Source organism: Ochlerotatus camptorhynchus, unplaced genomic scaffold (genome assembly GCF_037179485.1).
Source record: "Ochlerotatus camptorhynchus isolate MF236.1 unplaced genomic scaffold, CSIRO-AGI_Acam_v1.1 ptg000323l, whole genome shotgun sequence".
NCBI lineage: Eukaryota > Metazoa > Arthropoda > Insecta > Diptera > Culicidae > Ochlerotatus > Ochlerotatus camptorhynchus.
This window is the reverse complement of record NW_027040811.1, coordinates 1,865,851-1,880,554: the sequence shown is the minus strand read 5'-3', so window position 1 is coordinate 1,880,554 and position 14,704 is coordinate 1,865,851. Positions and strand designations below refer to the sequence as shown.

Sequence of the window (14,704 nt, the reverse complement as noted above, 5' to 3'; positions counted from 1 at the left end):
ACATAGTTTAAGACTCTGAGAAACATCCCCCTTTGAAGAAAAATAAAAAAAAAAACTCAAAAACGAAATTTTTGAGATTTTTTTTTAATTTTAACATTGCTCAATGGTGCAAACATTCACACGCATCTTTAATTTGTTCATAATTTCCACAACTGTTCCAAGTCCATTAGGCTTCCGAAAAGTGCCCTGAAATTATATAGAGGTTCCCAATCACTAATGAGCTTCCCTGAAATAAAATAATTTTCCCTTAATTTCTACGAAGCTCCTCAAAGAACTTAAAGAACTTATACAAATTCCTTGTTTCTACGATTTTTTATGAAGATCTATGAAGTTCCCAGAATTTCTACTAAGTTTCTTCAATTTCTACGATGTTCCCTGAGTTTCGTAGATGTCCTTGAAGTTTAACGAAATTCCCAGATGTTGCAAAAAATACCCTTCTAGTCCAGAACATGAGTAGTCAACTTAAAAAAAATCGGCGTGTCAAATAAAAAAAAACTCAAATATTCTGGGGGAGGGGCCTATATAATAATGGCACCCCCATTAGCTACCCCAATGGCGCCCGGATTTTTATAGAATTAAGGAAATTATCACGTTAGAGAACATCGAATAAAGCAGAGATGGCTGTACTCTGCCATTAGGTCAATGCAATTTCACTTATTTAATCTTTAAATTGTCTTCCGTCAATAGACGGTTACGATGCATGTTCGACAGCAAAACCCAGTTGGTATGTATCATCAATTTATGAACTCCATTTTTCCTCCGATCGGTAGCGAAATCCGCACCGAAATAATGGGCTAGCATCGATTATTAATGGTTACCATAATTCAAAAGCTTTTTCGTCCATTGCGCTTTCCTCCCCATTGTCGAACACAAGTACATCGGCACCGCAACAGCAACAACAATAATAATAATAATGATTTACGACTTTCCTTCTTGTGCATGAAAGCGCGCAAATATTTTCATGTCGGTCGTAACCGATGCTGTCGTGCACAGAGAGAACACCATTCTGAACTTTTTTTTTATAACGACAACAACAAAAGAAACGAAAAATCGCATCTTAAAAATCAATGGAAGCAGCAAACGCCATACAGAATTTGTCACCCGGAAAATGAACTTTCCCAAGAGAACCGTCACAACCGCCAATGCTACTAACTTTCCCAAACAAATAATCGAACGAAAATCGATTTCCTTCGTCAGACGTGAAATTTCTGCAGTTTAAAAATTACGACGGCTCTATCGGGGGAGGAGGGCTTCCCGGGAAATCGCATCGCAAATCGAACTGGGACACATTCTGCGCTGTGTGTTATCTCCGTTTCCCGCGGCAACTCCGCTTTTAATGGCATAGGTCGTAAAACCGGATTTTTCGATTTTCGGAATTCCCCCCACCGACCGACCCGGGAGGGAATAGTGAATCCAATCGCGTTTAGATTGCCGAAACCGGCAGGGGATTCGATTTCCGTTTCGCACAACCTCGAGATCGAAGAAATCCACTAACAATCATCAACAGAGAGTGGGGGTACTCACCGAAAGGTTCCGTTTCCTCCGCCCAGACGCCGCCGCCGACGCCGCCACGTAATGTTGTCAAATCGCCGCCGAGGATAATCAGCAGAACGATCGAAAGAAGAAAATGAAAGTTGAACACAAAATCGGACACTGTTCTCGTCGACGTCATGGCGCTGCTTCCGTTAGCTCTAGTCGTTCTGGTTGCCACCGTCGGCCTTCTCCTCTTCCCAGTCTTGCCGGCCGTGCTGCGTTCAGTCGCCACCACCTGCTGTTGGCCCACTCTGCTTGATATCAATCCACTACCTCTGCTGCTGCTGCTGCTGCTGCTGCTTAAACCTACTGCTGCCATCTTGCGGTCTGCTTCTTCGCTTGCTGGGTGGGGCCTCAAAGGCCCACTACTACTCATAGCTTCTTCCTCTCGAGTTCCTCATCCATTTGCAGTAACGGGAGGGCTTCTCACCCACCAAACAACAGCAGTTTCAATTTGATTGCGAATGTGCGACTGGTGGTGGCCTTGGCGCGGACGACCCCCGGGGGGATTTTAAACTGTCCCCGACAGATGTTTCGCGGTATGTGGCCGACCTGTAACGATGATGGAGAGAAAATTTAGGTCAAAAAAAATTGTAATCAGTTTATGTCGTTGATGGGAGGGGAAATGAGCTTGGTTGTTCGTGCGTGATAATTAAATATCAACTGCCGCTGGCGGTCTCGGCCCGGGGGTGACAGTAATTAAGTTAAAATTTGATGTGGTCGGATGTGCATTTTTTTTTTGTGCACGTTCGGATGATTGTAATTATATTCATATTTAACGAAGCTTGCTGAATTTGGAATGCTGCGCATAAATTATTTCCTTTTACAGCAGGGCGAACGACCTAGAAAAACTGTTGGAAACAGGTAGACTTAAGAATATCTTTCCGAAATTCGAGCAGTTCCACGCTAAATGACGAATCGGAAAAATTCGACCATCACTGATTTGCACGAAACTTTGCATCATTGTTTGTTATGGGCAGTTAACAGTTTTGCTAATCTTCGGCCATTTTGGAATTGAATTTTTTTGCAAAATGGCATCTTTGAAATTTTTCAAAAAATTGTAGCATGGAAATGGTATTTCTGATTGAAATGGTGTGTGAGGCAAAGAAAAATAATGCTTTTAAATAAAGCTTTTTGAATGTATAAAATTATGAACATTTACAAATTGTCAAAAATCGTAGAACAAGAACGTTTGGTTAACATTTAGAACTTTGGACACTGGATCAAACGACTGAACGCATTGGGTGCTGTGTTAAGAAGAGGAAAAAGCAGGTGTATCAAATAAACGGTGATCATAACAATTTTCGAACAAGCTATACGAAGAGCTCGGTGACCTAGCAGAAACCGTTTTTGTTTACTGAGCAGAAAATAATCAATCTCAAGCCGGCAGAGATGTTAGTGTCCCGATGCAATCAAACCACAACACTTTCCGTGGTGAATGCTAATCCACTACCTTTGTACTTGGGGGCTGTTCATTAACTACGTAGACGGTTTTTTCCGGATTTGTGATCCCCCACTCCCTCTGCGTAGACAATTGCCATACAATTTTTTTTTTAATTTTTATGGGCCGTGGATAATTGCCAACCCCTCTAAACTGTCTACTAGACTGCCAGCGAAAATGGTAAATTTTAATTTCGCTAACAAACCATATACAAAATGTTTATTGCCTCGAAAAATGACCCTATGCAAAATTTGAGCTCAATCGGACATGATTTAGGGGTGGCGCAAACGCGTCAAAGTTTGACTTTTTTCACTCTCGAAAATCTCCCAAGGGGGGGGGGGTACATGCAATTTCGGAAATCAAAAATTTTTTTTTGATGCCAAATGTCTTAAAAATGCATGAAACGTCAAGATTTGGTGTTATCTCGAAAAAATTTTTTTTTTCAAAAATCGACTTCTATATTTTTTTCAAAAATCGAATTCTATATGGAATATGGAAGATTGATGAGTCGGCTTCTAAAACTGTTCACAATTGTCTCCAACGTGCTTATATATCGAATTAAACCACCATTTAGGATCTAATACAAAATAATTCGCTAGGGTGGTCCAATTATTCTTCATTAGGGTGGTCCAAAAATTCAAAAATATATGAAAAACCACAACTTTTCATCAGAAATTCCTAAAATCAATTGTAAAAATATCTTGCATTGCGTTAATCTGTTTTTTTTTTGGGAATCATGAGTTTTACACAAGAGGAACATTTGCCTGAAAAGATGAAAAAAATACTTGTTTTATACTTTGCCATATATTTTCTTATTAGATCATTATCAGATTTCCTGGTACTCTTATATTTTTTTCGATGATCTTCAACTAATAGTAAAATGCACTGCTTTTGATCTTCATCCGTTGATAGTTTTGAATTGTATGTTTTAATCAATGCTATACCACGCTCTGCATTATCATTAACTACTTCCAAACATTGAACCCGTCTTTTGGCATTTTTAGACTCGATGGAACTACTCCACTGCTCCATATCGGCATTCAGCAACGACTTCGGAATTTGGAGAGCTTTGAATAAGTTTTCAATACCACTGCTGCCTTGTACAAACGAGTGTAGTTCAATCGTTGAAATATCGTTGGATTCAACAATGGATCTGGCTGTAATGTTTTTATGAGTATCTGTAAAAAAAAATCATTAGAAAATTAAATGCAAATGTATCAATTAAAGCATTTACCTGACAGAAGTAAGGCTTCGATGACCTTTTTCTTAACCGGGAGGTCTACATTTTCGTCGAAAAGACATAGTCCGATAAGGCTGTTGTCCAAATATTGCAAGTGAGTTAAAATTCCTTTATGTACTGCTTTCGCAACGTCTTCATCAACAGTTTCATATTCCTTCAATATTTTTAACAGCTTCAGATCGTTGTTGGGTGCCATCGCAGCACACGGAGAAAGAAACCAACTTTTCAAATAAATTTTTACAATGAACACACAAAATCGAGCTAGTTGATTTTTAGTTTTAACTGGTAAAGCAAATTCATGCCGAAGAATAAACATTTTCAAAGAATAAATGATTTTGGCCATGCACCTTGCATTGTGGAACGCACCAGGAGCTCTTATTTGTAATTTTTCATCGATTTTTCCACCCAAATATAAAATGGCAAATTGTAGAACCTCTCGGTAATCACCACGGTGGTGTTGCTCTCTAATTTGTTTTTCATAAAACTCCAATAACGCCAATCTTTCTATTTCCGAAATAGCTATTTTAAAAAAATCATCATCCATACCTGAGTGGTATGAAGTCTTTTCCAAAATGTGCCATTTTGATTGGAATTCCTTAAAAATCTCAACATTTGGAGACTTTGACGTTTCAAATTTCAGAATTTTAAAAGCTTTGCCAAGTAGCAGTTCATGTATGTGGTGTCTACAAGGGAGGCCTATAAGCTGCCTCTTAAACAATTTGTCCAGGTACTGACACGCATTTTTTTTTCTACCGGTATTTGATGCAGTAGTATCAAAAGATGTAAACATAATGCTGAAAACAAAAGATAAAATAGTCAGAATTCTGAGGTGAACATACAAGATTTAAGATCATACCTGTCCGCAAGCCCCCATTCGACGACTGCATTGTACACCGCTTCTGCTTGTTGTGCCCCCGTAGAGTTTTCGATGGGTGGAACAGCCAATAATTTGCTAATGCCTTCGCCTGATACAACTATGGCCAAGCGCTCGGTTTTTGGTAGAGCTTTGGATGGTAATATGTTAGGTAGCAGCTTAGAATCCCAATGTACTGTTAAATTTATATCTGGCTTAAACGACGCTTTTAAATCATGTTGCATTTGTAAGCGAATTCCTGCTTTGGCGATTCTGACAGATTCCTTGTTCAACAATAATTATGAAACATCGTGCCCTAAAGCTTTAGCGATCGATGATATTAGAAACACAGCATTTCGATCACTCACTTTACAGCGGTCCAATACAGCAGCTACCTCAACTGTAACAACTCGTATCAGTTGCGATTTACGTGTCAAAGCTGGTTTTGGCGAACCTAAAACATTCAAAATATATTAATATGGATGGTAATAGGTGTATAATCTAAAAGAAAAAAAAACATTAGTAAAACATCACAACGTACCTGTTTTTGGAGAAGCTCTTTCGGATGTACTAGGCGAGTACACTGACCCAGCCTGGCTGTCGTTTTGTGATGGTGTTTCAATTGAGGTTGCACTACAAATTTGATCCGGTCTTTGGCTTGACCCTTCTTCCTCAAAATCGCTACACGAAATGGTTTCATTGGTAGGGAGAACCTCAGTTTCTTCTTCAAGATGAGCTTGTTTCCGCTGTTTTTGCAAATATTGCATCGCCTGCTTTTCTTCACGGGTTTTTGCCTTAAAATTCTTCCCGATATCAAACAAACTCCGCAATGATCCATGAAATGTGTTCCTTTTTTCGACGTCTTTCTTAGCCATTCTAAGTTTGCATTTTAATAAGGCTTTCCAGGTATGCTTACGTCATTTACCAAATGTGTTAAGTTTTTTTCTTCCAAGCATCCTTTAATTCCTTTATTGTTAGGAAGGCACTAAGCTTACAACATTTTTTTCAGCACGCAAATGAAACATATATTTACGAAAAACTTCACTATACGCTGGCAAGTTAACAGAATGGCCGAACGACGGCAGATATTCTCCAACTAGCCAAACGTCAACCATTTTTAACAAACTGTCGTACTATTCTCTATCAGTTCTCTGCTTGTTGTCTTCTTCAAACGCACTACTGATTGATCATACATCCTCAGATCGCATCCTTTTTTACACTAAAGCGTAGGTAGAAAAAGCCAAGGTAGAAAATTTTACGTAGAAATAAGTACTTGAGACCGTTGCTGCCTGTAGGAGAACACTGTAAGTGTGTGTTTTTTAATTAATACCCAAAAGGAAGCCAGATAAACAATATGCTTTATGCGGGTACTTTTTTTGGCACCTCTAAAGGGTAGGAATTTAAAAGAAACACATATAAAGGGTTGTCCCGTATAAGGTGGATATGTTAAAAAGTCATTGTACTTTCGTCAGATTGTACTGTAAACTAAACAGCACTAACGGTTGTCCTGTACAATTTCCGGAATTATTCTACGATTTATGTCTGTCTATGCTTCTATTTTACGTGGTCTCAGATACTAAAAAGTAATATCATCGAATGTTTTGAAGTTTGGATTCTTAAAAATTCCAAAACACAACTTGATGATATTTTCAGATACATGCGTTTGGTAAAAAGTCATGGTTTTCACATACCTATTTTGATTTTTGGACCACCCTAATGAAGAATAATTGAACCACCCTAGTGAATTATTTCGTATAAGTCCAAGAAAGTCGATTTTTGAAAAAATAAATTTTTTCGAGATAACACCAAATCTCGACGTTTCATGCATTTTTAAGACATTTGTCATGAAAAAAAAAATCGATTTCCGAAATTTCATGTACCCCCCCCCCCCCCCTTGGGAGATTTTCGAGAGTGAAAAAAGTCAAACTTTGACACGTTTGCGCCACCCCTAAATCATGTCCGATTGAGCTCAAATTTTGCATAGGATCAGTTTTCGAGGCAATAAACATTTTGTATATGGTTTGTTAGCGAAATTTGATGGTCAAATTTTTCCCATACATTCATTGGCAGTCTACTGTCTACGTAGTTTATGAACAACATAAATTCCCTTCCTATGATAGCAAAGTCTACTTAACTAACAATTCTTCCCTTCCCCGAAGACCGCAAAGTCATGGCCAACGGCGATATTGATAATACTGATTCACCAAAATATTAGTACACTGAGAATGAATTGATAATTCCAAGAAAGGTTTTGGTAATAACAATCCGGGGTAGCCAGCAGTGATGGGCAACTGAACCAACCAGTGCGCACCGTGTGCTGGTTCGAGAATGATAAATACTAGAGAGTGTCTAGTATAAGAGAGGAGCGGATTCAAAACAAACTGCTTTGGCAACCTATGCCTAGGTGATTTACAGCAACACTGGCAAAGCAATCAAGATAGGCGCTGCTCGATTGGCTCTGGCTTTGACAGTTCGTTTGGCTCGAAACCAGCCAGTCCACTCCTCTTTTATACTAGACCCTCTTTAATAAATACTCCTGTGGTTTTGTATGCGTGTACCATCAGTCTAGATGCAAAATTTGAAATTTTCGCTCCACGGTGCTCAAGACGCATTTTGCGCCAAATCGAATCGAAGCTGGCAACACCCTCTCATATTTCAATGAAATTTTCTGGATGTGTAGACTTTGACTAAATAAGCACTTTTGCATGCTCAGTTTTTACAAAATGTATCTAGACTAACATTTGGGAAGGACCAATCTATTTCTGACGATTTTTTTCAAAAAAATATTCTGGAAAAATGACAACTCCTACAAAAATGTGTTGTATGGATAACTTTTAGGAAATTGTCCAAGTTTCTATTTTAAAAATTTAAAGTCGATTAAAAAACGGCCATGTTTGATTTAGATGAAAATTTGCCTCAAGATAGATAATTATGTTTGCTACCATCCGTCCACACATCGCAAGATGGGCACTTTTAAGGAAAAAAAGTTTTTCTTACAAAAACTTCGCAAATTGAGCTTCATTGGATTCTGAAATGATTTTGAGTTTCACTGGTTTAGTTTTGTGTGAAAATGGCAAATTAAAAAAATCAGTTCAGACATGAAAAAGTTTTTGTAAGATTTTTTTTCCTTAAACTACCCATGTAGTAAACATAATTAAATATCTTGAGACAAAGTTTAATCCAAATCAAACATGGCCATTTTTTTAAAAACGATATAAAATTTTAAAAATCGATTTTTTTCAATGTCTCTAATGGATTTTTTTTTCAGTATTTTTATTCGATAATTTGGACAATTTCCTAAAAGTAATCCATACAACACATTTTTTTAGGAGCTATCATTTTTCCGTAATATTTTTTGAAAAAAAACGGCATAAAAAGTTTAGCCCTTCTCAAAGGTTAGTCTAGATAAATTTTTGGAAAAGCTAAGTATATGCAAAGTGTCAAAGTGAAACATCCAGAAAGTTTCATTGAAATCTGAGAGGGTGCTGCCAGCTCCGACTACGATTTGGTGCGAAATGCGTCTCAAGCGTTTCCAAATTGGGCACTGATTAGCCTCACAAAATTTGAACTAGTTTATCAAGAAACTGACTTGGCACAAACCTTACGAAGTGTATATGGAAATTACTATGGGAAAACCAAATGTTTTGTTCATATCTCTCGAAAAAGGCACAATGCTGCTTTTAAAGATGATAGCTTTGCTTGTAGAACATTTTCTCAGCTACAACTTTGTCGAATACCACTTTTCGATCAAACGTAAGAAACAACAGATATTAATGATTCAAGTCACTGATGTATTATGATTATGCTCAATGAACTGTTAAGCAGGCAATATTGGTGTTTCTGTAGCGTAGAATAGAGCACAAAAATCATGGCTACTATGTCACACTGCACAATATAGTCTTGCACACAAAACAACTGCATGATCATACCAGAAGATCATCAATCTCTTAAACAATTAATAAATATTTAATTTGAAGTTTGGCTGGAAAACGATCTCCTGCAAAGTTGTAGCTGAGAAAAATTCCCATACGATTATCGGTAAAACTTTTTGACAGTGCAATATGGAAAAAGGCTAGAAGGCAATGAACACAAAGTTTGGTTTTCCCATAGTAATCTTCATATAAACTTCAAATGGTTTGTGCCAAGTCAGTTTCTAACCAAATGAGCTCTAATTTTGGGAAGTTAATCAGGACCCGACCGCTGGTTTTCGAGTTGATTTACAGAACCGCAGCTTGAAAACCGAAAACCAGTGTGCTACAATTTTGGTTTTGGTTCACGAGATCTGAACCATGGTTCAATTCTATAAACCCAAAACCGGGTATACAGTTCTTGACAAGAATCAAATAGTAGTGCTCCCAAAACGGCTAGTAAATATTTGTGCAAAGCGACAGTTGTTCTTGAAAAAAATGCCACATATTTTGATTGACAGTTTGTTTATTTTTGGAATCAGGATGAAGTCTAGAGTCCAGAAATCGATGACCGATGCCATCTTGAAATCCAATATGGTAGCTTTCAATTATTTAAAACTGGCAAATACTGTCAAATACCCTTCAATATTAGTATTTCTGAAATTGAGATGACGTATAGAGACTGGAAATCTATGTCTGACGCCATCTTTAAATACAAGAGGGTGGCTTCCGGTTGCAGAAAACTGGAAAATACTGTCAAATACCCTTCAATATGGAAACTTTCTGAATTTGAAATTTTTATACAACCAGAAGCCATCTTGAATTTAAAGAAGCCATCTTGGAATTAAATGTGGACATCGATTTCCGGTCTCTAGTCTTCATCCCGATTCCAAAAATACTAATATTGAAGGGTATTTGGATTTCAAGCTGGCGTCAACCATATATTTGCGGTCTTTAGACGGCACCCCGATTCCAAAAATACCCATATTGAAAGGTGTTTGACATTTTCCTCGTTTATGATCAACCGGAAGCCACCATATTGGTTGTCAAGGTGGCGTAAGACATCGATTTCCAGTCTCATACCCATATTGAAGAGTATTTGACAGTATTTCCCAGTTTTTATGCAACCAGAAGCCGCCATCTTGAATTTAAATATGGCTTTGGACATCCATTTCCGGTCTCTAGACTTCATACCGATTCCGAAAATACCCATATTGAAGGGTATTTGACAGTATTGTCCAGGTTTCATTTAACCGGAAGCCACCATCTTGAATTTTAAGATGGCGTCAGACATCCATTTACGGTCTCTAGGCGTCACCCCGATTCCAAAAATACCCATATTGAAGGGTATTTGACTGTATTTTACAGCTTTGCCATAACCGCGAGCCACAATATTGAATTTCAAGATGGCGTCGGACATCGATTTCCAATCTATAGACGTCACCCAAACCCGAAAATACCCATATTGAAGGATATTTGACAGAACTCCCCAGTTTCTTTATAATCGGAAGCCGCCATCTTGAATTGCAAGATGGCGTCAGAAATCGATTTTCGGTCTCCATACGTCACTCCGATTCCGAAAATAACCATATTGAAGGGTATTTGCCGGAAGCCACCATCTTGGATTTGAAGATGGCGTCGGACATCGATTTCCGCTCGATTCCAAAAATACCCATATTAAAGGATATTTGACAGAATTTCCGAGTTTTTACATAACCGGAACCAGCCTTGTTGAATTTCAAGATGGCGTCGGTCGTCATTTTCGGTCTCTTTACGTCACACCGATTCTGGAAATACCCATATTGCATTATTCTACATGACCATTTGTTGCAATGTTCACTTGGCTGTCGACAGAAGCAGGCCACTCTCGATGTGTGTTACGCGATCGTCTGCTTACTCGGCAGCAACCATTGTGTGGTCCTCCTCATTGTTCTTCATCAGCAGTTCTTTTGGTCGATGCGTCGACGACATTGGAAAGCAACCGTTTCGTGATGAGTGTGTGAGTGATGACCACGTTTTGCGTCCATTGCTGCAATGGAAGCGCTCTGCCACCCGTTGGCGATACTGCCATACAATGAAACCACTGGAAGTGGATTTCGTTCTGATGGAGGAGGCTTATTGGACAGGGGAAGATAAAGTGTTTATTGTGTTGTACCTTTTGACTATAGTTTTACGATGTTTGCATGGTGAATAAGAATCCTCGGCTCTGTAAAGTTAATTCGATTGAGCCTTATCAAATAAATTAATAATAAAAAATACCATTTGCGAAAAAAAACTATTGAGTGTAGCATTTTGACGTCTTCTACATTGTTTCTTCAATTTTTGAGTACTTTATTTGAGTGGTGAAATTTTTTGCTTAAGGGGGGCATACACTAAGATAAAAAAATAACTTTTTTATGTCTTTTTAAAATCGATGAACATCTATGAAACCATTATAGATGACATCATTTTAAGAAACTTCGTCCAACACGACAAATTTCTATCTCTGAACTTGACCAATTTATAGGGTGAAAATGGAGTACAAACGGTAGTACCCCCTTAAAACAGTTTTTTTTACAATCACTTTTTTGTTTGATTTTTTAAAACAAGTGCCTAAAACTGCACATTTCTGCTGAAGAAAACGAATTGCTATTTCTTCGTTTTAAGGATTTCCGTCCGTTTTGATAACTTTGTAAAGCTATATTCAAAGGGGTGTATCTTGAAGTTGGCAGATATCAACAGCTAATTTCAACATTTTTCAACGATTTTCCTGGAATTCGTGGATTTGTCCAGAATTAATCGAAACTAGCCCGTACAGATCTTTACACTTCCCCAAAATGCTGTTCTGAAGTTACTGGGGCTGGCCTTATGATCTCTGAGCTTGTCTAAAGATCTCTGGCTTTTCGGAGGTTCTTGGAATTTAGTGAAGATCTGTGGAAGTTGTCATGATTTCCCAGAGATTTTTAGAACTTCTCGAAAATTCCTGCAGCTCCCTTGAAGCTGATGGAATTGCCTTGAAGTTCTCTCGAAGCTTCGCTGAAGTGCCCGAAGTTTCAAAGAAGTCATCCCGCAGTCTGTTAATGAATTATCGCTGAAATCCTCGGTATTTGCTTACATTCCTCGAAACTTCTTTGACAATCCTAAAAAATGTGTAGACCACTCACTAACCTTCCCAATCCGCAATACAATCATCGTACAACAATCATGTCTGTCGATGGTAAAAGGCAATAAACTAATCGAAAGTTTACAACACCCGGTCGCTTGACTTCCCATCGCCAGGATTTGCACACACCGATGCGGTGCTGATTTTACAAATTTAAAATGGAAACCAGCCACTCCGGAAAGTTAGGACCAACTAACTCTGTAGAGTAGGCTCAGCCCGTCAAAAACCTTATTCTCAACCCAGCTGATGCAGTCGATGCAGTGGCCGTCATAGGCGTCGTCCTCGACATGACAAAATTAATTTTCGCAACACGTTTCACCTGTTCCTCACTCTCCCTCAATTCCTCTTCATCACTTACTGTTTTGTGTACACAGTAACTAAACATTGTCCAATTTTAAGAGCCTTTCACTCAAATATGTATGTTGCATGTAAATTCATTGAGTTGCTTAAGTTTCGCTCAAGTAAAAAAATACGAACAATTCAAAAGTAGCTAAAATCCAACTGACCTTGGGATACATTCTTCTTACAGTGTAGGTCTCGCAACGGTTGCTTCGACACAAAGTGGACTTTTTCTCAGATTACCACTGAATCCCATCGCAGTAATTAATATTTGAATATGTTGAAAGTTAATTTAGAAATTTATTACCCGGATCATACGTGGATTATAACCTAAGAAATTTAGACAAAGAAACGCCAGGTGCAAAGTCAGGGAAAAGTTTCGAACAAGCTATAGAAAACGGCCACGTACGGCTGAAAAGTTAATGTAAGCTTATTTGATCGCAAGGCTATTACGTTGTAGGGTTTGCGGAAAACGACAATGTTAACTACGGAAAATTTACCCCGTCGGTTGAGGCACTTGTGTGCTGCATCTGACCATGATTTATGTGTTTCCTACAACGAGTTACTTATTTCATTGTGTAAACAGAAGACAATTTTCTTAGAACAAACTTTTGTGTTGATGGAGGGCAGCTTAATGATCCTTAAAAAAAAACTCCAAACATATTCCAACCCAACAATGGTTATCTCTCGCAATTTCTTTGTTCTCGCGGAAACCCCCAAACCAAAGCGAAACAAATCATACAACAAACCTTGACAACGCAAATCCACTTTGCATCCCCCCAAACCCTATTTTTGGGTCGCAGAATAAACAAAGAATACATCAAGGAAGGAACTACCTACATTCAGTTTGGTAAAATCCCATTTTCAAAGCGAAGAATTCGAAGCAAAAGTCTCACTCACCGTCACCGCCGTGTGGCCTAATAAATAACCGAGGAAACCCGAAAGCAGAAAGGTTGTGGGGGGTGGGTGATTCCGATTGAAACATAACCCTTTGTGTGCGGTTTTGGTGTTTTTACCTATAAAACTACTTACGACTGCTGCAGCAGTGTAGTTAATCCGCGGCACGCCATTCACCTAAATCATGTAAACAAAGCTGTGCGGTGTACCATCTGCTACCAGCTGCCAGAATTGCAATACCGTACCGTCCTGTTCCGTATTTCCGACAATTTTCAATTCCGCGGAAACGTTTCATCATGAAATATTTCAATAATGACCAATTTTCGCTGAAACCGGCCTGCTAGGTTTTCGAGATTCTTTAAACATTCTTGCATAAAATTCTAATGTTTGCCTACCACCCCAAAGGGAAACGTCCGGGCTTTAATTTTGGCATGTTTAGAATGTTTGTTGACCATAGAGCATTTCCAGACCAAATAGCAAAAAAAAATTGAACCATCTCCGTTTTCCATTCAACTATGCATGATTGTTTGTTATGGTCAATCATTCACATGTTTAGTAAAATTTGTCCATTTTGAATCTCGCAAAAAAACTTCAAAATGGCATATTCAAGATTTTTCAACAAAACTTGAAAACGTCACTTCCAATCTAAATGACGTCTGAGACATATTTTTGGAAAAAATATACACGGTTACTTAAATAAATAATAATTTTTCTCTTTTTTCCTACAAAATTCCCCAAAATATAAAAAAAAAAAAAAAAATTATGCAAAAGTATCAACAAATTTTCCAAAAGTTGTTCTTTAAGAATTTGTTATTAATTCACAAATGTCCAACTTGAAATTTTTATTCATTAGCTTTTTAATTAAAAATATAAAAAAAATATTGATGAGAATATTTTTTTAATTTTTAACCCAAAGTAACAAAAGAAAATTACCGTTTATATTTTTGTTGGAAAGGAATATTCTCGCGTCATTTTTCAAATAGACCAATCTACATTGATCGATTCTCTTCATCGACTCTCTCTTTCTTTAATAACTTTGCTGCATTCATATTGCGTGCTAGTTTTTCTATAGAAAAGAAAGTATTACTAAGCATATTGGACAATAAGAACAGCTGCCCATGTTATTGGAGCCGAGTTATTAACTAAAGAGAAAGTCGATGAAGAGAATCGATCAATGTTGATTGGTTTATTTGAAAGGCGACGCGAGTATTCATTCCTACAACTTTGTCTCAGACGTCATTTTGATTGGAAGTGACGGTTTCGAGTTATGATTTTGCGAGATTCAAAATGGCTGTATTCTAGCTAAAATGTGAATGATTGACCATAGCAAACAATTATGCAGAGTTTAATG

The 14,704-nt window shown here is 37.9% G+C and overlaps 1 protein-coding gene across 5 annotated transcripts in view; it reads right to left on the bottom strand.

The window, feature by feature from the left end:
• Positions 1-14,704, bottom strand: part of jus (julius seizure) — a 452,703-nt gene that overhangs the window by 344,841 nt on the left and 93,158 nt on the right. For all 5 annotated transcript variants that reach the window (XM_065229845.1, XM_065229844.1, XM_065229846.1 and 2 more), the window contains exon 2: positions 1,525-2,085. In XM_065229845.1, coding sequence (XP_065085917.1) covers positions 1,525-1,909 — 385 coding nt within the window. In that variant the 5' untranslated portion in view covers positions 1,910-2,085. The remainder of the gene's footprint in view (positions 1-1,524; positions 2,086-14,704) is intronic.